General features: G+C 42.5%; 1 protein-coding gene and 1 long non-coding RNA gene across 4 annotated transcripts in view; one reads left to right on the top strand and one right to left on the bottom strand.

Moving 5' to 3' along the window:
- The first annotated feature begins 1,733 nt into the window (after window positions 1-1,733).
- On the top strand, window positions 1,734-20,175 carry LOC144380593 (uncharacterized). Its single transcript, XR_013444802.1, has 3 exons — window positions 1,734-1,907; window positions 14,404-14,643; window positions 19,999-20,175. It is a non-coding gene; the product is annotated as an uncharacterized LOC144380593 (long non-coding RNA).
- A 3,662-nt stretch (window positions 20,176-23,837) lies between these two features.
- Window positions 23,838-27,753, bottom strand: part of USP9X (ubiquitin specific peptidase 9 X-linked) — a 162,603-nt gene continuing 158,687 nt past the window's right edge. For all 3 annotated transcript variants that reach the window (XM_078065223.1, XM_078065222.1, XM_078065224.1), the window contains exons 44-45: window positions 27,367-27,462; window positions 23,838-25,451 (exon numbers count right to left, since the gene is read on the bottom strand). In XM_078065223.1, coding sequence (XP_077921349.1) covers window positions 25,314-25,451; window positions 27,367-27,462 — 234 coding nt within the window. In that variant the 3' untranslated portion in view covers window positions 23,838-25,313. The remainder of the gene's footprint in view (window positions 25,452-27,366; window positions 27,463-27,753) is intronic.

Genomic DNA, 27,753 nt, shown 5'->3' on the forward strand with positions numbered 1-27,753 from the left:
GCTGAGAAATACCTCAAATCTCACATAATTCAGAAAACTGACATAAACTTTTGTTAACTGCTTGACAACCCCCTACAAGGCTTTTCCCCTATAATTTTTGGCTGCAGACTCTTTGAGCACCTTTTTGTATGACAACAATTTTGTGATATCATTTTCTAGCAAGAGGATAGAAAGATAACTTATTCTGTTTTTCTTCTGGCGTAGTTGATGGAAATTTGGTTTTCATTATTTTTTTTTAAAGATTTTTAATTTATTTATTCACAAGAGAGAGAGAGGCAGAGGGAGAAGCGGGCTCCCTTGGGGACTCGATCCCAGGACCCTGGGATCATGACCCGAGCCGAAGGCAGACGCTCAACCATCTGAGCCACCCAGGCGCCCTGGTTTTCATTATTGATAGTTTAGAAAATTTTCGGCTTCGCAATTTGTTATTAGTAATGCTGTATACATTTGGGGGACTGCTGTCAAATATGGGGAAACCTCTATCAAGTTTCTTTTATAGAAAAGCTGTACATTTTCAGGGCATATCAAGGATTCAAGTTCCCCTGAACCAATCTCAAATACTCTGAATTAACAATACTTATCAGCCAACTTGACCTCAATGCCTTGTGGAGGTCTATTATGAGATTTCTGTTATCTTTGTCAATGTCAGTATTTTGGTCAAATCAGCAGGAAATTTAAATATTTTCCCATTGTGTTCATATACTTCACTTCTTTTCATTAAGTAGATGATTAAACAAACCAAGAACCTATTTATTACCTCTATTCAAAATTTATCGCTTTCTCCTTTGGTATGATCTGAAAAAAGAATTTGTTACAGTTTATTTTTCCATGCCAGAATTGTTTCTATTGGTTACATATGGACACACCTGAAAAATAATTTCATTTTATAGGGATTTTGCAATTATATTCACTGCATTATTGATGATATTCTTGGGAGGACAAATTTCTGTTTTGATCTGCTCACAAGTTGAGGCATTTGGAGATTGGAAGAATTTCCCACAGACTAGCTTGCGCTCTGCACATTTCAAACCTCATTTCTCCTCCTCCCACGCCCCAGCTGCTGTAGTGCTCGATGTCATGATGCCAGGTGGGCAGTGGGATTATTCCCGGAAGTCATTCCTACCCCGGGATGGCCGGTAATAACTGCATATGTAAACAGTTCCCATTAAAGGCACACTCAATGTATTCCCAACTCCACTTCCCCTTTGCCAGACCCCAAAGGCCCTGGGCCTCTCCAGGACCAGAGGGGAAGTGTGACAGAGGGTCAGAGCGGGAAGAGAGCGACCTTAATTAATTACAGCTCAAATCATTCACTTCTGCAAACTGTAGCAATACACGTGACCAGGTGAATACATTTCTGGGGCCCCGCCGAGGGTCTTCAGCAAATGAGGCGCCCCCTCACTTCAGCTTCATTAGCTCCGGGCGGGTGTGAGTGTGCGAGGGTTTTTTGTTTCTTTAACGAGCGGCAGCGGAATACCAAAGGGCCGATTCCGGAAGGCTCGGATCTGCGTCTCCCTACGACCTTGAACAAGCGGCTCGCCTCTGCGTCCACCTCGCTCCCGCACCTGCCGGCCTCCGGCACGCGCAGGAGCCCCCTAGTGCCGACCCCGTCCCCGGCCGTGCGGCCCCGTGGCCTCTAGAGGGCACCACACCCCCATCCCGGAGCACCGGCCGCGTGCGCTCGGTTGCCAAGGGGACCGCGGCGTCTCGCGGCTGGACCGGCTCCCGGGGACTTCCGGTGCTCTGCGCGCAGGTACTCGGCGCGGCCGGTCCACGCCGGCGGAACCCAGGTCAAGGCCGCAGGGCCTGGCGCGGAACCCGCTCGGGTTTGAACGACTGCTCGTGATGGGGCAGGAGCCTCAGGGAGCGCGCCGGCTTCCTCACTGAAGTTCGGGGACCCCTTTCAGGTGCACAGAAGAGTTTTCCTTACCCATGAGCCCCCGGGGGGCAAAGGGCCGGGCCCCCTGCTGAGGTCTGCGGGGCGAGGGGAGGGTGGCTTCCCCAGCACTAGGCCTCCTCTGGGGACTTGGCCACCTGTCAGGCTCCTAAAGCGTACAGGACACCCCTGCTCTTGATTTGGGGTGTCTGGGACCTGGGAGGGGGGCTTAGTAGGTGATTCCGGGGTGCTTGTGACAGGTCGGGACCGCGAGCCGGCGTGGGCACACCAGCTAGAGAAGAAGGCGCCGGGCCTCGGAGGGCCTGTGTTGGTGGCACCACCCGGAGCTGGGCCGCGGGATCCGCTGGGGTCCGCACCGCCCCTATTTGGAGGCCAGGCTGTGCCCTGGGAGGAGGGCCCATCCCGCGGGGCAGCCCCCTCCGAGGCTGGCTGGCTTGGGTCTGGGAGCCGTGGCCGTAGCTCAGGTTTTCAACAAGTATTGTCTTTGACCGCTGGGCGTCAGGGCCCCGGGGGTCTCCGGGAGACTGTCCAGAGCTCCCCTTCTAGGTCTGAGTAGAGGGTTGGGGCGAGGAGGCAGAAGCAAGGGATTCAGGTGAGAAAATCACTGTGATGAATATGCCGATCATCAGTCCCCACAGCTGAACCCTGGGATAGCCCCGGGTCAGGTGTGGGAGGCTGCTGGGCTGGGCCCGGCCCGTTGTGGACTCGGCACAATCACAATAGCTACTGATTGGGGGTGGGGGTAGGGTGGGGGACAGGGGGCGGGAAGGGTTGGCCAACAGAGAAGGTACAGGAGGGTATCTGTGGAACCCGTGGGGGGCGGGCTGAGGGGGTGCGAGACTTCCTTGCAGCCCCAGGCAGAAAAGGCACACGGGTGTGTGTGTGTGCGTGTGTAAATCAGCATAACACAGAAGTCATTGTTTTAATCACCTTAAAGCGTATAGTTCATTAGCATTACTTCCAGTCCCAGTGTCGTGCAACCATCAACTTTATCTAGTTCCAGAACATTTTTTTTTTAAGATTTTATTTATTTGACAGAGAGACACAGCGAGAGAGGGAACACAAGCAGGGGGAGTGGGAGAGGGAGAAGCAGGCTTCCCGCTGAGCAGGGAGCCCGATGCGGGGCTCGATCCCAGGACCCGAGCGGAAGGCAGACGCTTAACGACTGAGCCACCCTGGCGCCCCCAGAACATTTTTATCACCACAAAAGGGAACCGGTACCATTAGCTGTCACTCCCTATCCCCACCCCTCTCCCAGCCCCAGGCAACCACTACTCTTTCTGTCCCTATGGATTCGCCTATTCTGGGTATTTCAGACAGATGGAATCACAGAATATTTGGTCGTTGGCTTTCCCGGAGCGTGATGCTTCCAAGGTTCATCCGTGTCCTAGCGTGTACGGGTACTTCGTTCCTTTTGGTGGCCGAAAAATATTCCATCGTGCGGACATAGTTGTAGTGCATTCTGTTTATCCATTCCGCTGTGAATGGGCACTCGAGCCGTTTCCACATTTTGGCGATTCTGAATAGAGAATCATGTAGCTTTCCTCTGTGTCTTGCTCTCGTCTGGGGGTTCCTCTGAGTGCAGCACTCCCTGCTGATGCTCGGATGTGAACGGCCCCCCACCCTAGCCGGGGGAACCTCGGGGCTCATCAGGCTCGGCCTCAGGCCCCGATATGAAGCAAGAAGAGGGGAGACTGGCTGTCTGTGGGGCGGGGAAGGGTGCGGGGAGCCTGGGGAGCACCCCCTGCACGAGCAGACCAACGTGGTCTTTCTTTGCCAAGGGAGAGGGGCACGTTGTGATGGCCAGTTCTAGGAAAGGTAGCTGATCTCCCTCTTTACTTCCAGAAATCTCTGCGTGGGGGACTCTGTCTCCAAATCCACATGCAGGGAATCTTCCCTGGGCCTGTGGATCCGTGAACAAACCAGATCAAGGTAAGATTTTAATGGCTGGGGGTCCTTTGACCTGTCAAGTCTTCTAGTTACAGAAAATAAACCCGCCTTCCTCCTCTCTGTTCCACCCTGCTCTTGACTAGAAATCAGCTGCTCAGTGAACAGGAGCAGCTCCATTCCAAATCAGGTCATTTGGAATTCAGCATTTCCTGACATACCATGGGTGAGCTGCTCTCAGATTTCCAGGTTCCATTTGAAAAAAAATTTTTTTTGTTTTATTTTATTTTTAAATTCTAGTAGAATTAACGTACAGTGTTATATTAGTTTTAGGTGTACGGGATAGTGATTGAACAGTTGTATTCATTACTCAGCGCTCATGACAACAAGTGCCGTCCTTCATCCCCATCACCTATTTCACCCATCCCCCCAAGCCACCTCCCCTCTGGTGACCATCTGTTTGTTCTCTAGAGTTAGGAGTCTGTTTTTTGGTTTGTCTCTCTTTTTTTCTTTGTTCATTTATTTCTTAAATTCCACATGAGTGAGATCATACGGTATTTGTCTTTCTCTGACTGATTTCACTTAGCATAATACCCTCTAGCTCCATCCATGTTGTTGCTAATGGCAAGATTTCATGCTTTTTTATGGCTGAGTGGTATTCTATTGTGTATATATACCACAACTTTACTATCCATTCATCTATTTTTTTAAATATTTTATTTATTTGAGAGAGAGAGAGCACGTGAGCACAAGCAGGGGGGAAGAGGGAAAAGCAGGCTCCCCACCGAGCAGGGAGCCCGATGCGGGGCTCCATCCCAGGACCCTGAGATCATGACCTGAGCCGAAGGCAGACGTTTAACCGACTGAGCCATCCAGGCGCCTCTCCATTCATCTATTGATGGACACATAGGTTGCTTTTATATCTTGACTAGTGTAAATAATGCTGCAATACACATAAGGGTGCATGTATCCTTTCAAATTAGTGTTTCGGTTTTCTTTGGGTAAATACCCAGTAGTGGAGTTACTGGATTGTATGGTAATTATCTTTTTAAGTTATTTTCATTTTTTTTTTTAAGATTTTATTTATTTATTTGACACACACACACACAGAGCACAAGCAGGGGGAGCGGCCCGGAGAGGGAGAAGCAGGCTCCCCACGGAGTAGGGAGCCCGATGTAGGGCTCAATCCCAGGACCCCGGGATCATGACCTGAGCTGAAGGCAGATGCTAAACCGACTGAGCCACCCAGGCGCCCCTCTTTTTAAGTTTTAGAGGAGACTTGATGATACTGTTTAACACAGTGGCTGCACCAGTTTGCATTCCCACCAACAGTGCACAAGGGTTGTCCTTTCTCTCCACAGCCTCACCAGAACCTGTTGTTTCTTGTGTTACTGATTTTAGCCATTCTGACAGGTATGAGGTGGTATCTCATTGTAGTTTTGATTTGTAGTTCCCTGATGCCAAGTGGTGTTGCGCATCTTTTCATGTGTCTGTCGGCCATCTGGATGTCTTTGGAGAAATGTCTGTTCATGGCTTCTGGCCATTTTTAAATTGGATTATTTGGATTTTTTTTTTTTTTTGGTGTTGTATAATTCTGTTATTTTTAATAATTTTATCATTTCAGTGACTAATTTATTTTTAAATCTTATTGAGTTAATGATATAGACATGTTGCAAAAGCAAAAGGTATGAAGGGTTTATATTGAAAAATGTGTTGCTTCTATCGTCAGTTCATGTGCATACATTTTTTTCCCTCAGAGGTTACCAATTATACCAGTTTAAAAAAAATTTTTTTAAAGATTTATTTATTTATTTGAGAGAGCAGGAGCAGGGTGGGGGGAGAGGGAGAGAGGGAATCTCAAGCAGACTCCCCAGTCAGCGTGGGGCCCGACTCAGGGCTCAATCCCATGACCCTGAGATCATGACCTGAGCTGAAACCAAGAGTCAGACACTTAACCAACTGAACCACCCAGGCGCCCTCAGTGTTTTAAAAGTTATTCTGAAGATGTTATAGGAATAAGAAACACACATGTATGTGTGTATGTGCATACATGTGTATGTGTGTATGTGACTGTGTATTTTTCTTACCAAAATGGTGGTTTAGTATAAAAAATGTTCTGCAAGTTGTATAAGTTCTTTATATATTTTGGATACTAACCCTTTATCAGATAGGTCATTTGCAAATATCTTCTCCCATTCAGTAGGTTGTGTTTTTGTTTTGTTGACTGTTTCCTTTGCTGTGAAGAAGCTTTTTATTTTGATGTAGTCCCAATAGTTTATTTTATTTTATTTTATTTTTTTCCAATAGTTTATTTTTGCTTTTGTTTCCTTTGCTTGAGGAGACATATCTAGACAAATGTTGCCTCAGCCAATATCAGAGAGATTACTGCCTGTGCTGTCTTCTAGGATTTTTATAGTTTCAGGTCTCACATTTAAGTCTTTAGTCAATTGTGAGTTTATTTTTGTCTATAGTGTTAGAAAGTGGTCCAATTTCATTCTTTTGCATGTTGCTATCAAGTTTTCCCAACACCATTTGTCGAAGAGACTGTCTTTTTCCCGTTGCATATTCTTGCCTCCTTTGTTGTAGAATAATTGACCCTGTAATCATGGGTTTATTTCTGGGCTCTTTATTCTGTTCCTTTGATCTGTGTGTTTTTGTGCCAGCACCGTACTGTTTTGATCACTACAGCTTTGTATTTATCTTGAAATCTGGGATTGTGATATCTTTAGTTTTGTTCTTTTTCAAGATTGCTTTGGTTAGGGGCGCCTGGGTGGCTCAGTCGTTAAGCGTCTGCCTCCGGCTCAGGTCATGATCCCAGGGTCCTGGGATGGAGCCCCGCATCGGGCTCCCTGCTCCGCGGGGAGCCTGCTTCTCCCTCTCCCTCTCTCCCTGCTTGTGTTCCCTCTCTCACTGAGTCTCAAATAAGTAAATAAAAATCTTAAAAAAAAAAAAAAAAAGATTGCTTTGGTTATTCTGGGTCTTTTGTGGTTCCATACAAATTTTAGGATGATTTGTTCTAGTTCTGTGAAAAATGCTGTTGGCATTTTGATAGGGATTGCATTAAATATGTAAGTTGCTTTGGGTAGTATGGACATTTTAACAATATTGGCTTTCCCAATCCATGGGCATAGAATATCTTTCTGTTTGTTTGTGTCATCTTTAATTTCTTTCATCAGTGTTTTATAGTTTTCAGAGTACAGCTCTTTCACCTCCTTGGTTAAGTTTATTTGTAGGCATTTTATTCTTTTTGGTGCAGTTGTAAATGGGGTTGTTTTCTTTCTCTTTCTGCTACTTCATTATGAGTGTATAGAAATGCAATAGATTTCTGTATATTGATTTTGTATTCTGCGATTTTACTGAATTCATTGATTAGTTCTGATAGTTTTTTGGTGGAGTCTTTAAGGTTTTCTATATATAGTACCATGTCATCTGCAAATACTGAAAGTTTTATTTTTTCCTTGCCAATTTGGATGCCTTTTATTTCTTTTTGTTGTCTGATTGCTGTGGTTAGGACTTCCAGTACGATGTTGAATAAAAGGGGTAAGAGTGAACATCCTTGTCTTGTTTGATTTTAGGGGAAAAGCTCTCAGTTTTTCCCTTCGAGGATGATATTAGCTGTGGGTTTTTCATATATGTCCTTTATTATGTTGAGGTATGTTCCCTCTACCTCTACTTTGTTGAGAGTTTTTATCATGAATGGATGTTGTACTTTGTCAAATGCTTTTTCTGCGTCTATTGAAATGATCATATGGCTTTTGTCCTTTGTCTTGTTGATAAGATGGATCACGTTGATTGATTTGTGAATATTGAACCACCCTTGTATCCCTGGAATAAATCCACTAGATCGTGGTGAATTATTTTTTAAAATGTATTGTTGGATTTAGTTTGCTGATATTTTGTTGATAATTTTTGTATCTGTATTCATCAGAGATACTGGCCTGTTCTCTTTTTTGTGGTGTCTTTATCTGGTTTTGGAATCAGGGTAATGCTGCCCTCATAGAATGAATTTGGAAGCTTTCCTTCCTCATCTATTTTTTGGAATAGTTTTTGAAGAATAAGTATTAACTCTTCTTTAAAAGTTTGGTAGTGGGGTGCCTGGGTGGCTCAGTCGTTGAGCATCTGCCTTTGGCTCGGGTCCTGATCCAGGGGTCCTGGGATCAAGCCCCACATCGGGCTCCCTGCTCCACAGGAAGCCTGCTTCTCCCTCCCCCACTCCCCCTGCTTGTGTTCCCTCTCTCACTGTGTCTCTCTGTCAAATAAATAAATAAAATATTTAATAAATAAATAAATAACAGTTTGGTAGAATTCCCCTCTGAAGCCATCTGGTCCTGGACTTTTGTTTGATGGAAGTTTGTTGATCACTGATTCAGTTTCATTGCTGGTAACCGGTCTGTTCATATTTTCTATTTCTTCCTGATTCAGTTTTGGGACGTTATGTTTCTAGGAATTTATCCATTTCTTCTAGGTTGTCCAATTTGTTTGCATATAATTTTTCATAATATACTGTAATAATCCTTTGTATTTCTGTGATGTTGGTTGTCATTTCTGATTTTGTTTATTTGAGTTCCCCCCCCCCCCCCGCCGTCTCTCTCTCTCTTTTTTTTTTTATCAATGTGGCTAAAGGTTTATCAACTTTGTTGATCTTTTCAAAGAACCACCTCCTGGTTTCATTGATCTATTGTTTTTTTTTTAGTTTCTATTTAATTTATTTCTGCTCTAATGTTTGTTATTTCTTTCCTCCTACTTGTTTTGGCTTTTCTTTGTTCTTTTTTTCCTGACTCCTTTTCTTGTAAGGTTAGGTCATTGATGTGAGATTTTTCTTGCTTCTTGAGGTAGGATTGCTATAATCTTAGAACAGCTTTTGCTGCATCCCAAAGATTTTGGACCACTGTGTTTTCATTTTTATTCTTTATGTATTTTTTGATTTTCTCATTAATGTCTTGGTTGACCCATTCATTGTTTAGTAGCATGTTATTTAACCTCCATGTATTTGTGTTCCGTCCAGGTTTTTTTTTTTTCTGTGGTTTATTTCTGGTTTCGTAGCATTGTCTTCAGAAAAGATGCATGGTTTGATTTAAGTCTTTTTTAATTTATTGAGACTTGCTTTGTGGCTTAATGTGATCTTTTCTGGAGAATATTTCATGTGCACTTGAAAAGAATGTGTTTTCTGCTGTTTTAGGATGGAATGTTCTGAATATATCTGTTAGACCCATCTGGTCCAATGTGTCATTCAGAGCCACTCTTTCCTTGTTGGTTTTCTGTTTGGATGATCTATCCATTGATGTAAGTGGGGGTGTTAAAGTCCCCTACAATTATTGTATTACTATTGATTTCTTCCTTTATGTTTGTTAATTGCTGCTTTATGTAATTTGGGTACTTCCATGTCGGGTGCATAAATATTTACAATTGTTATACCTTCTTGTAGGGTTGTCCCCTTTATGATTATGTAGTGTCCTTCTTTGTCTCATTACAGTCTTTATTTATTTTATTTTTTGTTAAGTAGGCTCCATGCTCAGCATGGCACCCAACGTGGGGCTTGAACTCACGACCCTGAGATCAAGACCCGAGCTGAGATCAAGAGTCAGACACTTGGGGCGCCTGGGTGGCTCAGTCGTTAAGCGTCTGCCTTCGGCTCAGGTCATGATCCCGGGGTCCTGGGATCGAGCCCCGCATCAGGCTCCCTGCTCAGTGGGAAGCCTGCTTCTCCCTCTCCCACTCCCCCTGCTTGTGTTCCCTCTCTCGCTGTGTCTCTCTCTGTCAAATAAATAAATAAAATCTTAAAAAAAAAAAAAAGAGAGACACTTAACTGACTGAGCCACCCAGGCGCCCCTACAGTTTATTTTAAAGTCTATTTTGTCTGATATAAGTATTGCTACCCTAGCTTTCTTTTCACTTCCATTTGCATGATAAATGTTTTTCTATTCCTCCACTTTCAATCTGCTTATATGTGTAGATCTCAATCACTTTTTTAAAAAAAATATTTAATTTATTTAATTAACAGAGAGAGAGAGACAGTGAGAAAGGGAACACAGCAGGGGGAGTGGGAGAGGGAGAAGCAGGCTTCCTGCTGAGCAGGGAGCCCTGTGCAGGGCTTGATCCCAGGACCCTGGGATCACGACCCGAGCTAAAGGCAGTCGCTTAACCAAATGAGCCACCCAGGCGCCCCACTTTTTTTTTTTAAAGGAGACCAACATTAGTTTGCCAATTTTGTGTTTTGACAAGTTAGAGAATTAAAAAAACAACAACAACCCACTAGTATCATCATCATATAAGGATGGACATTTGAATTTTAAAAGGTCCAAAGATCCTATAATCTCATAGGACCATCTTTTAAATGGAGCAGTTTCAGTTTTATGAGAATCTTACGGTGTTGTTTTGATTTCTCTCATCTGCCTCATTTTGACCAGACAGATCCTCAGAGTATGAGGTTTGGGGACCAGCCCAGTGTTTAGAAACCCGCCCTCCTTGGATCCCTTCCTTAGGACCCCTGGGAGCTTCCCATCTGGTTATCTTGTTTCCTTCTTTAGTTATTCTTGCAGTTTGCTTTTTTAAAACTTTACTGATTACTTAAAAAATTAAAAATTAAAAAAAAAAAAAAGAATCTTTGCAGACACCTGCCTGGCTCAGTTGGTAGAGCATGAGACTCTTGATCTCTGGGTTGTGAGTTCGAGCCCCACGTTGGGTATAGAGATTACTTAAAAATAAATGAACGTCAAAACTTTACTGAGTAATAATTGACAAATATAATTGTATATAGTTAAAGTGCACAGCATGATAATATGCATATATATTGTAGAATGATTGCCAAGATCAAAATAATTAACACATCCATCACCTCACATAGTTAAAACATAGTTGGCTGTGTGTGTGTGTGTGTGTGTGGTGAGCATGTTTAAGATCTATTCTCAACAACTTTCAAGTCTACAATAATATATTAATTATAGTTACCATGCTGTACATTAGATCCTTAGACCTTTTTTTTAAATTTTTAAAAAAAAATTTTTATTTTTTTTTTAAGATTTTATTTATTTGACAGAGAGAGAAACACAGCAAGAGAGGGAACACAAGCAGGGGGAGTGGGAGAGGGAGAAGCAGGCTCCTGGCTGAGCAAGGAGCCTGATGCGGGGCTCGATCCCAGGACCCTGGGATCATGACCTGAGCCGAAGGCAGATGCTTAACCGACTGAGCCACCCAGGCGCCCCTAAATTTTTTTTATTTTTAAGTAATCTCCACACCCAACCAGGGGCTCGAACTCACAACCCTGAAGATCAAGAGTCAGATGCTCTACTATCTGAGCCAGACAGGCGCCCCGACCTTATTCTTCTTAAAACTGAAGATTTGTACCCTTTGACACCAGCCCATGTAGGTTTTCTTAATCAGGCATTCATGGGGTCTTTAGCTAATTAGAAATCACACTGTTCAAATCAGAACCTCTTGTAGCTTTTAGAAATCTCTTAGTGGTGAGTAACCTTTATCTTCCCCCACAAGAGCCAATTTCGGGGGAAAAATGATGCTTGTGGGTTGCATTTATTTTTATTCCCAATGAAAATAGCTTTGAGTCTCATGGGGGAAAATGTATTTTCTTCCAGGGTAGAATGCGTGGGCAGTCAAGGAGATTTATGCTAATGAGAGACTGGTGCTGCTTTCCAGTTACTAAAATGTTAATATCTGGCATAGTTGAGAACTAGTTACCTAGAGGCAGCTTTCTAATTCCTTACCTTAAAATTCATTGACAGGCTGAGGGTATAGGTAAAGAGAAGGGCACAAAACCATTTACTACCAGCAGGAGGCCTCATTTCTCCCCATTTGATCCATCGGACTTGTTTTGACCCCGTACAGGAAAGGAACCTGTGAAGACTTCTGCTTGTCCTTAGTACATTGCAAACTGTACATTTCAGTCAGAACGCAGGTGCTTTCTAGGGTGGAGTTAACAGCCGGTGCTCAAAACAGCTGCTGTCCACGGAGAGTACCGGCTTCCTACGAGGTCCTTAAGGAAGCCCAGAGTGAACCTACTGGAATCGCTATTTATGAAGGCTTTAAAAAAATTACAAAAATAAGTGCTTCTGTGTTATCAGGCAGATTTTACATACAGAGATCATAAGTCAAATTATTGTGCGGTTGAGACATCTATTTTTACTAAATCATTCAGGTCAGCTCTAGCGGACCACAACTATGACAAAGAATTTGATCCAGGGGCGCCTGGGTGGCCCAGTTGGTGAAGCATCTGTGTTGGGCTCAGGTCATGATCCCAGAGTCCTGGGATCGAGTACCCCCATGTTGGGCTTCCTGCTCGGTGGGGGTGGGGAGTCTGCTTCTCCCTCTACCCCTGCGTGTGCACGTTCTCAAATAAAATCTTTTTAAAAAAGACTTAAAAAAGAATTTGATCCGATTGATGCTAAGGTGTGGTGTTTGCGCCCTGGAGTCCAACTGCACGGGTTCGATTCCCGGAGGGAGCATTGTGAACTAATTTAGTTCCTGCTGTGTGTGGCTCCTCGCGTGGAGGGATTTCCCAACGGGGCCAGTGGAGTGTGATGGGGTTAGCAAGACGTCAAAGCTGGGGACTGTTTTTAATGAGCCAGCGGAGGAGGAACAGACACCGGGTACAGCAAACTTGGAGAAATCACATGACCGAGGACACGCTTCCATATTCATTTCCTTATGCCTGCCTTTTCAGGCAAGAGCGTGCTTTGCCAGATGAGGACTAAACAGAATTGTTTGCCAGGCCGCAATTTTCAGTTGGGTTTTCATTGTTAAAAAAATGATTTAAAAAAGCCCCAGAGTTGGGGGGGCACCTGACTGCCTCAGGTGGTAGAGCATGTGACTCTTGATCGGGGGGTGGTGAGTTCAAGCCCCACCTTGGGAGTGGAGCCTACTTAAAAAATAATACTAAGTAAAATAATAATAATAATAATAAAAATAAACACCGAAAAACTCCTGAAAGTGGGGCCTTCGGTGGAAGCGGCAGCATTGCTGCCCTTGACATTGAGTAGAGGCCCCAGAAGCTGCACTTCGCTTATTTAGGGCCATTTCATTAGATTTTGTGCTTTGGTAGTAAATTAAGAAAGCAGAAGAAAAAAAAAAAAGATCACCTATTGGGGGAAAAAAAAATCCAACACTTGCTAAGAGTTTATTCAATGAATAACTTTCAATCCTTGCAAGCCGTTTTTTCTGTTGATCTCTGTCGGACACCACCACCACCCCCCCCACCCCCCCCCACCCCCCCACCCCCGCAAACCGAAAGCCCAGCCTCGGTTTTCTGCGACAGGGAGAGGAACCGGTTTGTGGACAAAAAAGGTCTTTAATGTCCTCTCCCCCGGGGGCGTGGCAGCTGCCCGATTACAAAACAGCCCCCGCGCAGCTGTGACGTGCCGACGATCTGTTCCGGGACAGAAGACGGTGTAGGTTCGTGCCCGGGGCGCGCGGGACACCTTCCCTGGCTCCCCGGTGGCCGATGGCAGTGGACCCGCCGCCCAGTGCCTTTGAACTGCGGCCTTGCGTTTGCCCGCCTCGTTCGGCCCCCAGCGGAAGACAAAGAAAACACGTTTTTGTGGTTCCCTCTCCCTGCCGAGAAACCCCGGGAAAGCCTGCTAAAGCTCTCGGAGCGGAGCTTTCTCCCCGGGACGAGGCCATTGTAGCTTCCTCACGGGGTGATGAGGATTAGAGCCGTCTTTTCGCGATCCATATAATGCTATCTCGTGAGAGCACCGAGCAAACCAATAGGGAAAAATCCCCACTGGAATTTTCCAAAGCAAACAACGCACCGAGCTGACCGCCATTGGTCATCCATGAAAGTCCTCTCCCAAGCACCACCGAGAACCACTGGGTGAACTACTTAGGCAGAGGTTCCAGAAGATTCTTCGTGCTAATTTCAGCCACAAAGCCACATTGAGACGTAAAAACACGACCCCGAAGTTGTGACCCCCACCCCCACCCCCAGTTTCTTTGCTTTCCTTCGAATGCATTTGTTGCTCTAAAGTAAATCACACGGTCCCAAAACATCCTGGATAAAAATAAATTAAGTCGTGTTTCTTTCTGAGTTGGAAATTGGCTGTTCAGCCAACCATGCTTTTTGCTAAACTCAGGGCTTTGTTTTTGCTTCTTACTGAAGCAGGTTTATAAACAGCAGAGGCAAAATGCACCAACTCAAACAGATGGCTCAAAGCGCTGTTTCATTTGTCATTATTTGTTCGGGGAATATTGCAGAGCTGGGCTGCTGGGACTGCAGACCGAAAGCTAGAGGACTCGTCTTGGGCAGAAGTAGCGCTCCCTAGTTGCAGAGCCGGGGCTCAGTACTTCCCTTTTCGGCAAGGAAAATTTGACAGAAGCCAGCCTCCTCTTGCTCATGGGACTCTAATCACAGGGGAGACCAACCAGATGACTAGGAATCTTGTTTCCACAAATGGTCAAAGGCAGTCGTGTCCGACCCCCACGTCTGTGCAGAACGCCATTTCTAACCCAGACCCCCATCGTCCCTTCCGGAGAAACACCATTCCTTCCTTTGGACCCTGACACCTTAGCCAGGAAATGCTACACTCTGGTCATTCTGCTCACACAATGAGCAATGCTCAGTGTTCCCGAATTCGCCAATTTATTTATTTATTTATTTTCTTTTTCCTTAGAATTCTTTAAGATCCTTCTGGTCCTTCTCTGGAGAAATACGACTTGCAGTTCTCCCCGTGGAACTGCCAGCCTCGGGTCGCTGTGGCCTCCAGAGCTGGCCATCCGGCAGCAGGCGTGGGCTCTGTTGCGCACTGCGCCTCAAGGATACTCACCGAACTGCGACGGGAGCCTGGTTATCCAGCCTCATCTCTGTTGACGAAAATAATACTCGAAGCAGACTTGCCAGTTCCGGCCAAGAGGTGCGTGGGTGTTTGTTCAATTTGTTGACTCGCCTGTAGTTTTACAGTTTGGCAATCCTCCCCCCCCCCCCAGTTTTTTTAAAGAACAACAGTGCCCTATGGAAATGGTTTTCAAACTCTGCTGCATGTTGCATGTGGAACCTAAAAAAAATGCTACAGATTCCTGGACACACCACATCTATGCTCAGTTTCAAGGAGTGGGACCCAGAAATTGCGTTTTTGTTGTTTTTTTTTTTTAGAATTGTTTTAAAGATTATTTATTTATTTATTTGAGAGTGAGAGAGAGAGAGAGCAGAGCAAGAGAGAACACGAGTGGGTGGGGGGAGCCGAGGGAGAGAGAGAAGCAGGCTCCCCACCGAGCAGGAGCCCGATGTGGGGCTCGATCCCAGGACCCTGGGATCATGACCTGAGCCGAAGGCAGACGCTCAACAACTGAGCCACCCAGGCGCCCCTGGACATTGGGTTTTTAAAAAAGCTCCCCAGGGGCGCCTGGGTGGCTCAGATGGTTAAGCGTCTGCCTTCGGCTCAGGTCATGATCCCAGGGTCCTGGGATCAAGTCCCACATCCGGATCCCTGCTCCTTGGGAGCCTGCTTCTCCCTCTGCCTCTCTCTCTCTTTCTCTGTCTCTCATGAATAAATAAAAAAATAAAAATAAAAATAAAAAAGCTCCCCAGATGTTCCTCATTCAGCCAGTTCAGCATCAGCCCTTGGACCAGTTTAGAACACCACCACCTCGTAGAAGTTATTCTCTGTATATTTATGATTCTGTGTATTTATGATTCAGCCCATACAAAGCCAAAAACCACATTAATTCACTTAAAAACCAAAAAACTAGCAGTGTATCTGTCCATGTGGGGATTCAACCCTTTCAGTCTACCAGACATCATCACTATCCCAAGAACAACAAAAAGTCTTTTTTTGAAGTCTCTATATGTGAAAAGTGGGTCAAAACTCGTTTGACAACATATAGACTATGATCCTCGTGCTGTTTTAAAGCCAAAGTTTGAAACTTTCCTCGTTTAGATTACCACACAGTCTGTGAACAGCATTTCAGTATAAATGCATTTCCTTCTCAGACAATCTGGAGCTTTAATTCTGCCAGCTCCGGGGCAATTCAACTTGACAATAGTATCTTTTTCACAGTAGCATTGGATGTTATAGGTCGTACACCAGATTTTCTTCTGATTGTCCTCGTTTTAGCTTGAATTTTCTTCTCTTGCGTGCACTCAGGGTGATCCTTTCCGTGTTTTGAAGGGAACGAGCTGAAGCCCACCCACCATGAGTCCTTACATGTACATACACACAGTCACTCCTTGGGACTGCTGACCCAGTCTGCACACTTTGTCCCTTACTTTGTTCTTGCTTCTTATTTAATATTATTGTTTGTTTTTTTTAAAGATTTATTTATTTGAGAGAGCGAGTGAGCACGCGCGCAAGTGCACGCGAGGAGGGTGGCGGGGGGGTGCGGACAGAGGGAGAAGCAGGCTCCCCGCTGAGCAGGGATCCCAGGACCCTGAGATCATGACCTGAGCCGAAGGCAGACGCTTAACCCACTGAGCCACCCAGACGTCTCCTCCATTTTAATTCTAAGCAGAGAGATTTTGTTACCTTTCTTTAAACATGAAATTGGCACCGACTGTCTGTCAAGAAAGCTGGCTTTTTTATCAGAAAAGACACAAGCACATCTGAAAAAGCCCAGGGAGGACATGCCTGACACTAGCATTTCTCCGGACTGGATACAAATGAGTTTACACAAGATGAATGGCTGTGCACTTGGCATCCAGAGTCCAGAGCTTTCCAGAGACCAGGTTGGGACCCAAAGCACCATACTCAAATTGAGAGCAACTGGAACAGACCACAGTTTAAGGCATTATCAGAAGAATGTGAGTTTGAGGGGCGCCTGGGGGGCTCAGTCAGTTAAGCGTCTGCCTTCGGCTCAGGTCATGATCTCAGGGTCCTGGGATGGAGCCCCACATCGGGCTCCCTGCTCGGCGGGAGGCCTGCTTCTCCCTCTCCCTCTGCCTCTGCCCCTCATCCCGCTTGTACTCGTGTGCTCTCTCCCAAATAAGTAAATAAAATCTTAAAAAAAAGAATGTGAGTTTGAGTGAGAAGTGCACTTCACACATAGAATTCGTGCTTTGGTTCCGATACCCACCCTCCCCTCCTTTCTTTAGGGTCACTTTCTTCAGCACCTGTAACATGGCTGCAGCATTAAGTATTATTCCCGAGTGATCGTTACAGCTCAAGTCATGTCTGATGGAAACTCATCTTAACAAAGAGCAGAGGGAAATGCACATGAGAATGATTCCCACCCTGAGGCTGGCCATGGGCAGTTTAAATTCAGACCCTTTCAGAAAGCTTCATAAGGAGGCATGTCTTTAATCAGAATGACTGTGGTGGGCTTTAATATGAATAAACAGCTTTTTATTTTTTTAATGAGGGAAAACATTCCTAGTTGAGATCAAAGTTAAGAACCATACACAAAGTAAGACTGTGTTAGTTAGCATTGTTTTTCTTCTCATTCCAAGTGGTGCCTACAGGAGACCCTCATCTGAGCTACCGATGTATAATTTTTCAGTGTACTTACTCTCACATCAGCGCTAAGAAAAAGTAAAAGGCATGTTTTCAAAATTGCAACCCCACATCAAATTCATAACAAAAGCTGTTCCCAAGTGGGAGTGCACACGAGACGAGACACACAGTGAAGACCTGTTGCAGGTTGATGTCTGGCATCATTTAAAATATGGGACAATGGGGGCACCTGGGTGGCTCAGTCGTTAAGCGTCTGCCTTCGGCTCAGGTCATGATCTCAGGGTCCTGGGATCAAGCCCCGCATCGGGCTCCCTGCTCAGCGGGAAGCCTGCTTCTCCCTCTCCCACTCCCCCAGCTTGTGTTCCCTCTCTCGCTGTGTCTCTGTCAGATAAATAAATGAAATCTTAAAAAAATAAATAAATAAAATATGGGACAATATAGTGTTTTAGGCAGCTGTATTTCCTCTCCTAATCTAGACACAAAATGTAACACTGCATTTCAGATTTAATACATACGTTGGTGAACAAATTCAGAACACAAAAAACCCATCCTTACTTGACTTTTCTTTTCCTGACTCACTAGTCAAATTTATTATTTTTTTAAAGATTTTATTTATTTGACAGAAAGAGAGCGTGAGCAAGCACAAGCAGGGGGAGCAGGCTTTCCCAAGCAGGGAACCCAATCTGGGGCTCGATCCCAGGGTCCTGGGATCGTGACCTGGGCTGAAGGCAGGTGCTTAACCGACTGAGCCACCCAGGCGCCCCTCGTTAGTCAAATTTAGAAGGCCAAGTTTTAACAACTGCTTTTAAACCAACCTAACACCAAACTCCAGCTAGGAGATTCAGGCATGACATTATTTAGTTATGTCTCCTTTTGGTCCTAGCCTTATATTTCCAGTTCATTGACTTAAAAAAAAAAAAAAGCATTTCAATATAAACATTCTAGAGTTAAACCAGCTTCCCTAGGATATAAATTATTACTCTTCTTCTCAGCCTCGGATTGATTTTTGTAATGATTATTGCCTATCAACTTCATAGCAGAACAGCAATTAAAAGCTTAAATGTAAATTGAAACTGATAAATTATTACTGCTCAAGAGCACTCAAAATTGTTACTCTTGGTTACTTGGCACTGTGCTTTTCTAGAGACAAAAACACAGTGAGTGGAGGGACATCCTGTAGCCATTTCTAGGTTATCACGGGTGGTAAGGTGTTTTCAATACATTCTTCTCCAGCCTGCACTCCTTCCAAAACAGTATATTGGATTCTTTTCCCTGTCCAAACGGAATATCTGCTAACCTTAGTGTAAGAAGGCTATTTCAAGTGTTTAATGCTGTGTCAATATGTGCCAAACAATAACTCAACATCCAATTTATCTAGCACTTGCATTACTAGCAACAACTGCTAAACCATGCTTCGGTGGCTATATTAGAAAGGCAAGTCTGTTCATATTTTATTGCAAATCTAAATTTTTAGATTTTGCTTTTTAATTAAAAAGCCCAACCTTGGGGCAAAAGAGAAGGCTAACTGCAACCTAAGAAAGAGCTTGGTATGTATTTTTTCTTCTTTTTTCTTTTTTTAAAGATTTTATTTATTTGACAGAGAAAGTCACAGCGAGAGAGGGAACACAAGCAGGGGGAGTGGGAAAGGGAGAAGCAGGCTTCCTGCAGAGCAGGGAGCTCGATGCGGGCTCGATCCCAGGACCCCGGGATCATGACCCGAGCCGAAGGCAGACGCCTAACGACTGAGCCACCCAGGTGCCCCCGTATTTTTTTCTTTAAGTCAAAATCTGTCGTGAGAGACTGTAAAAACTTGGTATTTAACACTGACTCAGGGAGGTGCCTAGGTGGCTCAGTCGGTTAAGCGTCTGCCTTCAGCTCGAGTCATGATCAGGGGGGTCCTGGGATCAAGTCCTGCGCCGGGCTCCCTGCTCAGGGGGGAGTCTGCTTCTCCCTCTGCCCCTCCCCACTGCTCGTGCTTTCTCAAATCTTAAAAAAAAAAACACAAAAACTGACTTGGTAGCTTTAGCTTGTAAGTCTTTAGCACATTCATGGTCTTAAGTCTTTAAGTCAGACTTCCTAAAGGAAGATGTTAGCCTTTGGGGAATCTGTGTTAAGACCTGTTTTATAGTGAAAAAATTTATCCTAAATGCTTAAGACACTCTGAAAGTAGATGGCTGAAAGAACTAATTAATAGTCCTACTGATGAATATTTTCAGTAAGGGAAGGTACTCACCAAATTTGAGCAGTCACCATCTAGATTTCTGTTTTTAAACACACAGCTTGAAAAAACTCTTTGCCTATTCACCCAACAGAACACACTAATTTATATCAAGAACTAGGTCGGGGACACATCCTGAACATCTAGAGGCCTTAGGAAAATGGATTACCAAGGGCTTTTCCTCAACACACATTGAGCCCTGTCGACCTGTTTGCTTGGTGCTCTGCACCTAAGTGCTTCCTCCTGCCAACAGCCGCGGCGGAAGCAGCGGTTGGGTCCGAAGGCAAGGGGATTCTGAACCTTCGTGATGCAACGCTTCCTTCACTCTAAGACACCAGACTTAAGACCCCCAAGTTATCTTTACTTCTGAATTCCAAAGGTGTACCCCGTGTTTTAGTTGAGTGGGGAATTACATGAGAATTTGACTGATCCGGAGGGTGATGTACAGCAACACTCTTAAGAATACATTTCCAAATCTTCACGCGAGGGTAATCCCTCCAAAGGACTCCTGGAAACTCTCACAGCATCCAAAGCATCCATTTTGAGTATTTTAACATCTATACAGTTGAAAACAGAAAATGAATACGACTCTTGCTATCTTGCAGGTGACCCCCACCAGGGTACCTTTGGGGACGAATAGTGAGAAGGGGGAGGAAACCAATTGTTACACTTGTTCTCACCCAGGGAGTGCTTTGACAGACACGCAGTGAGGCCTGGGCAGCAGCAGAATACTGGTGCGGAGTCTGCTCGGCGTCTTAACTGTAGTGTGCGTGGAAAGAAAACTGGAGGCTCGGATGCAGAACCATCTCAAGAGAACCGCTTATACAGGGCACTCCTGTAATAGTTTGAGGACTCCTCAAAGGTTCAGTTCCATCAGACTTTTTCTTCATAAACAACTTGTAAATTGGCCAGCTTTATTGCTAATTACACATAAAAACAGGGTTTCTCTATTCCGCTAGGTTAATGGAAAAATAAGCCACACGAGAAAAGCCCAACACAATGAAAAACTTCTATTTCCAGATATTAAAAAAAGGAGGTATTCGCCATGGGTTACTACAAAATGGGATTCCCCATTTTGATACAATCCCTGAAATTTCAGTCTGTAATTTTGCTTACTGGGGCACCATGTAGTAAGACGGCATCTTTGGATGAAATGTATATTTAAAATGTTGATGGAACACAAGGAGATGACCTCTCATTTTCAGAAGACAGTTAAAAGCATTCCCACTATACTCTGGAGTCTTACAGTTTAAATGGACTTGCCTTTCAAATCAAGTGATTTTTTTATATGGGTCTGAAATTTGTTTTATGGACAGAAGTTTGTGGTTGAAGAAATTCCCTTTGAGACTTTTATCCCTAAAGAAAATGATTTATGAAAACCTTTTATGTAACCCCCAACTTTAAATGTTTAGGTATATAGATAGTAAAAATTTAACTGTTGTTAATTTTTTACCAACCTGTAAGTTGTCAGTTCAAAATATCGGTGGCTATGTACATTTTCATTCAATTAGGTGTATTCATGTAGCTAAGAATAAAGTTCAAATGGTTTAATCCAAGTGCAGTTTTCCAAAATGCAGAACAGTGGTTAAGTATCAGTCTTTTGATTCTATTTTTCAGAAATGTAGAAAATCTGAGCTAGATCTTTAGCAGTACCCCAACTTAAAGGACACACCAACAGGCTTCTGTGGTAATCCTATTTCTTTGGAACACTGCAACAAAGAATTGCTTTTCAGATACTAAAAAGCAGAGCAGATGAAATCTGCTGGAGAATTAACTGAATTGTCACTTCTAGGACTCCCCTTAAAACGTGACCTGCTGCACTTCTGATATTTAAATGAAACTTGAAACACCAGAGTGTTTGCCAAATCTCCATTTTAGACTGAACTGTTAAGTCAGCAATTAGATCACAACTCAATTTTTGAACTGCTTAGATGTGAATGAATATACTTTGGAGATAAAAAAGGAGGGCCAAATTCCTCTATTTGTAAACACTTCCCTTTTTAAGATCCCATTAAATCTATTACACCTGTAATTTACCTCCGTTTAGATATATTTTAATAAATAAAAGGGAAAGCCGAAAGTTAATTTATAAAGTTTTATTTTTGTATATGTGCTAAATCTTAGGAACTGTGGACAATCTTCAGTCTGTTGGCTTGTAAAAGGCTGAGAAGTGTGTGATCTGGGTGCTGAATTTCCTTTGGGGAATCTGGATTTCAAAAAAAAAAAAAATCACTCATTTGCAAGTTTAAAACATGGTGCACCTTTCCCCCTTTTTTCTTACACCTATGAATTTGGAGGAAAAGTGCTACATTTCTGCAAATGTAAAATAATGGTTATAAATACAGTCGGCAGCAAGTTCTTAATACATTTAGCACTTTTTGTAGTGATGTATCACACCCAAAACCTTATTTTCAAACACTAAACACTCATGTAGGTGCAGGACCAATTTTAGTTGAGCACTACTATAAAACCAGTACTGATTTTTTTTTTTTTCCTTAGTAACACAAAAAATGGGGTGGGGTGGGGTGGGGTGGGGCGGGAAGGAGGTTGTTTTCCTTTCTCTGCAGTATGTAGTACCTTCCAGCTAGAGACAGACAAAGTTGGGCACTTCTTATAAGGAAAAGGCAATTTTCTTATCCAGTTAGAATTCTAAATAAGGCAGGATATATCCACCAAATTAATTAACCACAAAATTCAGCAAAGTAAGAGTTCATGGGAGAACAGAAGCTGGAAAAATACCAAGAAAAAGTAAAAGGAACCATTTTGTTGGAGTAGTCATCAGAAAATTCACAGACTATTGCTTTCATTTACAAACGTAATTTCAATAAAAAAGGCTCCTCTTCTTTTTAACCACTACTAGGATTAAATACTTGTTATCATTCACTAATAAAAGTTAATCATGAAAAAAATAAAAACATTTTAATTCTAAATTTGTATATATAACAGCTAAAAGACACAAGGTTGGGAAATTATGTTATTTCTGCCTCTACAATGCTGAGCATGAAAATTTGGTTGGTGGAGGGCTTAGAAACAGCAGCGATACGGTTTTTACCAAGTTGTGCACGGAAATACAGGGCAAAGCCCTTGTTCACAGATTAACAATGAAAATAGCTTTAGTCTTTATATTAACAGATTCTATGGTCTTCTATGAAGTTATCATGCCATTTAGAATCCTGGGGGGTACTTCTTTGAAAGGAAGACTAGTGATTCTGAAACAAACATTTAAAGTACGAATTATATATATGGCTCAAGAAATCAGTTGAGGGAGAATTAAAGATAGGCACTTTGAAGACTTGGAAGTTTAAAATGTGCCATTGATGTTCAGAAAAAAACCTCAACACCACCACGTTGCTCTTACAATAACATGCGCCTTAAAATTTCCGCTTATATGTTAATGCTTGCTTAAGAAGTTAAATAGAGAAAACAATTCACACAAACAAAAATAAATCTCCCTGTTCACTTTCCCTTGATCCTGGGGACAACACAGAAGCTCTTCCACAAATGGAGGGAAAAGGATTCACAAGCCCTCACCTGGCACAAGGGGAATTGTCAATTCAAAGCAACCAAGATGGGATCGCCCTCCAAGGAGAAAAATTCACAGCCTTTTCAAATGTCAAGTTTTTCGTGTCTAGGAAGTCATTAAAGTTTTTAAATTAAGTACATCACATACTTTGTTAAGGAGCGGGAAATACAAAAACCACCTCTCCTCATCTGGTGAGAAGGTGTATTTAAGGATAGCAAATTGTCCAAATAAAGTCAACCTATTTTGCTCATTGCTAAAGAGGCCTGGAATTGAGGAACTTTCAAATTAAAACTACCAACTGGAATTGCAAAGTGTGTAGGACTTTTGCTCAAACTTAAACTCAGATGTAATATACTTAAGGTAAAAACAGGATCTGTCTGGTGTCAAAATTTCCTAATATTACAGAAAACCTAGAAGCACAGATGGGACTATAGAGTACTGCAAATAAGATACCCAAAGCTTTATCTTAAATACCTGCCCCTTTTAATCACAAAATAAAGCAATTCTCAATTTTGTTTCTGCTTTGTTCAGTTCCAACTATAGCCTTTGACAAAACATTTTCCTATTAACTAAATTGTAAAAAATACAACCAAGCTTGTGCTCATTAAATATACATGTATATAAAAAACATACAAAAAGTACAAGATTGATTATGTTAGGAAACTTTTACAGTGTCAACATCCTGTTTTCTCTAAATCTTTAGTCAAGGGCCAAAGGTCAAATCTTTCTGTGCACAAAAACTCAATGTGACTGAACTCCTGAATTCAGTGTCATGCCTAAGCACGCTATGCACAGAATTTTATTATGCAGTCCTCAAAAAAAAGACAAAAAAAGGGGGAAAAAAAAAAAAGGAAAAAAAAAACCAAAAAAACCAAAAACCAACCCAAAAACAAAACCAAAAACACACCACAGGACAAAAAGTTCTTCATAAATCAAATTCTATTTGTGAATTCAGCAAAATAATTTCTATAAAATAAAACAGCAAAATATTTAAATAGAATAGGGTGGACTGTATCTGCAGGGGTATTTGGTTTTTAGACAGGTTCCAAAAATTACACACATTCAAGTTACCAATTCTCTTTTAAATACAGTATTAACTGATGAGTTCCTTATCTTTAATTAAATGTTTATGCTGAAATTATGATACCTCAATTAGATTAACTAACCAGTAGTTTCCTTTTTAATCAAGACCCTGCTTCGAACATTCAAAGTTTTGGAATAATGGAAAAGGAGCTAGGACAATTCTTGCTTTCAAGTAAAACTGTGCCTGAGCAGAAACTCAGCTAGACATCTTGGTGCAGTGGCGCTCCAAGTATTGTGGGATTCTGGTGACTTCCACTTCACTGGGGTCCAGCAGAAGGAAAGTTTTAGAAGATTCACCTAATAAGCTCTACCAAAGAAACAAAACAAGCACACCAAATACAGTCTTCTATTATGCTCCAAGCATCCTGGCATAGCAAATTTTTGCATATTTGTTTTAAATCTTTAAAAATTCCCATTACTGATACTTAAATTTCTTTATCCCACCCAGAGATCAAACTGTCAAACATTAGACATAAACAACATGTGTGTAACTGAAAACCGCCTGTTTATCGTATCACATTTCTCCCCTTGTTTTATATTTATATTCTAGGTGTAAGAAGGAAAAGCTCTGAGCAAATCAGCTGTCACACCGGGACAACTGCTGTCATTATGGTAATTTTTTTCCTCATTGGCTACACTAACCTGGTGTGAAGCCATGCTAAATGTTACAGCATAACTATAGCTTCAAAGTGATTAACCTAATATCAGAATTAAAAAGGCAATGAAAAAGATCTAGAAACAATGTTACATCACCAATTGTCCACATCAACCAAATAATTTAAAGGTTACCAGCCTTACATCATTGCTCATAGTAAAACTGACTCCAGTGGCAAAGAATTAACATGAAACTATTGGTGTGGTTGACATGGATGGGCTCTGTTTTGTTGCTGTTGGTTTATTTTTTTTGTTTTTGTAAAGGAGTAGATCCAACTGCCACGAGGCAGGCAACACTGGTTGCAGAGTGCAGTGGGTAGAACAAGAAAATTAACTTTTGTAGTTTTTGTAGATCTGTGAGTCTCCTCAAGAAAAGTTTCTTGCTTAAGAATTAACAGTCAAACATTAATATACTATATACACCTTTGCCATTTACACATTAGCATCAGGCCATTTATTACAAAACACTATACACTTTCCACTGCAGGCGGGTTATATATTGACAGCAAATTTCTGCAGATAAGACAGTGAATAAACTCTCCACTCCATGTTGATTAGGAATAGTTTTTCTAGTTTTAAATTATTAGCCAGACACAGAAAAAGGTTGGACTGTAAGGCCTGGGTGCACAGTCTTGATGGAACCAGTTAATTATGTGCATTTCACTGATCCTTCGTCTGAGGTGGGGATACTTCTTCACTGCCTTCGTAATTTTCTTGTGCTCGTTGGCCAGTTCTCTGAGGGTTGTTCATGTGATGTGCTGCTGGGCCTGTATATGGCTGTCCATGCACATGGTTATTCTGGGAGGGGAGAAGAGATCAATGTTAGAACTTTTCATATAGTGAAGAAATCATGGGCTGAAATCTGTGGACACATAAACATTTCTTTTATTCCCGAACTTACAAAGAGTAAATATCCTTAGGCTAATGGTGAGAAAGAAAAAAAAAAAATTCGTTTCAAAGAGGAAAGCTAGGGACACCTGGGTGGCTCAGTTGGTTAAGCGTCTGCCTTCAGCTCAGGTCATGATCTCAGGGTCCTGGGATCCAGTCCCACATTGGGCTCCCTGCTCAGTGGGGAGTCTGCTTCTCCCTCTCCCTCTACTGTTCCCCCTGCTTATGCTCTCACGCTGACAAATAAATAAAATCTTAAAAAAAAAAAGCTAGCTTAAATGCAAACCCCGAAACCCCAAACAAAAGCAGTGTAGATCTCTATAAATCTTTACCTGAAGTGATTTTTAGTGCCCCAAATTATTTAGACCTAAGTCCAACAAATAAGGGATTACATCCTGTTATTGTTTATTGTCAAAAACACTCACAATATGATTTGTGAGTTAGAACACATTTATTCTGACTCTTCCAAGCACCTGGAAGCTTCTATATGATAATGACAAATCTGACTGATTGTGGTCATATGAGATCTGCATTAGCAACAACCCTGAACACAGAATGGTGTTAATGAAAACAATATAATATTAAAGAAACATGGACGAGCCAGGCATGATTAATATATGAGCTTTCTCAGGGCCAAGGAAAGTTAAGTTTCTTCCTTGTGAATTTCATTTCTTAACCCTTTAAACCCATGAACCCTCATTTTTCTGTACATTCCCACCAGTCAAGAAGATTTTAGGTCTTTCTATAATTTGTCCTATGAAAATAAATATGTGGAATATGCATTTTCTAATTATTGAGTATGCTTCTATTTCCACCCCCCCCCGCCTTTTAAAGTAGATTCCACGCCCAATCTGGAGCCCAACTTGGGCTTGAACTCACAACCCTAAGATCAAGACCTGAGCTGAGATCAAGAGTTGGACCCTTAACCAGCTGAGCCACCCAGGCACCCCTCCATCCTGAAATATAAGAAAGAATGTCTTAAATAATGGTTCTGAAAGGATGGCTTCCAGACTAGCAGCAGCATCAATTACCTGGGAAAGAAATGCAGATTTTCTGGTTCCACCCCAGACCTAAATGAATCAGAAACTTGCAATCTGTATTGGAACAAGCCCACCAGGGGATTTTTTTTTTTTAAGATCTTATTTATTTATTTGAGAGAGAGAAAGCACGAGCAGGGGGAGAAGCAGGCTCCCCGCTGAGCAGGGAGCCCAATGTGGGACTCGATCCCAGGACCAACTGAGCCACCTAGGTGTCCACACCAGGGGATTTTGATGCTTATTCAAGTTTGAGCATCACTGCCTCAAAAGATCTGAATTAGTCACCTCTGGGTTTTAGAAAGGTTATCTAAATTTTTTTTATTTACTGATCTTACAGGAAATTTTACGGCAATCTATCAAATCCTTGATATTTGTCAACAATCTTGAGTGTCACTGAAGTCTTAGTTAGGCTATGTAACCTGGAACAGTTTCCTTCATTGCCACATCTTCAAGTCTTTGGAATCCATTTGCAGACTCAGCCTAACAGGAAATGTCCTAATCCTTTGTACTAAATATTATCATTTTATGTTGACCACAACCGCCACAGTTTTACTAAGTTCTGAGTACAAATGACAGGCACCTATTTGACCAGGAAAACACCATAGGGGGAAGTTCAAACACATCGCATCGTGACCCTGCCCCAGCTATTCCTCTTTTGTTCATGCTCTAAAGGTAGTCTTGATAATCCCTTTATTACTTTGCAGTCACAACAAAAAATTCAGCCATCCTTTAAATAAAGCATAAAAATTGGTTCTAGGGGATAAAAACACAAACCAACCCCTATTTACCTGTTGATACTGAGATCCAGGTGAATGGGGGTATAATGGGGCATCTTCAGGTGGAGGTGACTCATGCTCATCTGGGGCATCTTGGTCATCTGGCTCCTAATTTTAAATATTTAAAAATAAAGAATTATGTAGGCAAATTCATGTTTACGTTTTTTGTATTTGAAATAAAATTTTAAAAACCTACAAAACTGACTCACAAGTTTCCTTCTACAGAAGATAAATTGAAACAGATGAAAAAACCTGATTTGGGTTCTCTTCAGAAAGACTACATTTCAGGCAGTTTCAGAAACTTCTCTAAAAGAAGGCTTCCTCATTAACTTAAGATTACATATAGTAAACACTAAAGCAAACAAAACCTAAACAAAATTTCTTTGACATTATCATTAA

Source organism: Halichoerus grypus, chromosome X (genome assembly GCF_964656455.1).
Source record: "Halichoerus grypus chromosome X, mHalGry1.hap1.1, whole genome shotgun sequence".
Lineage (NCBI taxonomy): Eukaryota > Metazoa > Chordata > Mammalia > Carnivora > Phocidae > Halichoerus > Halichoerus grypus.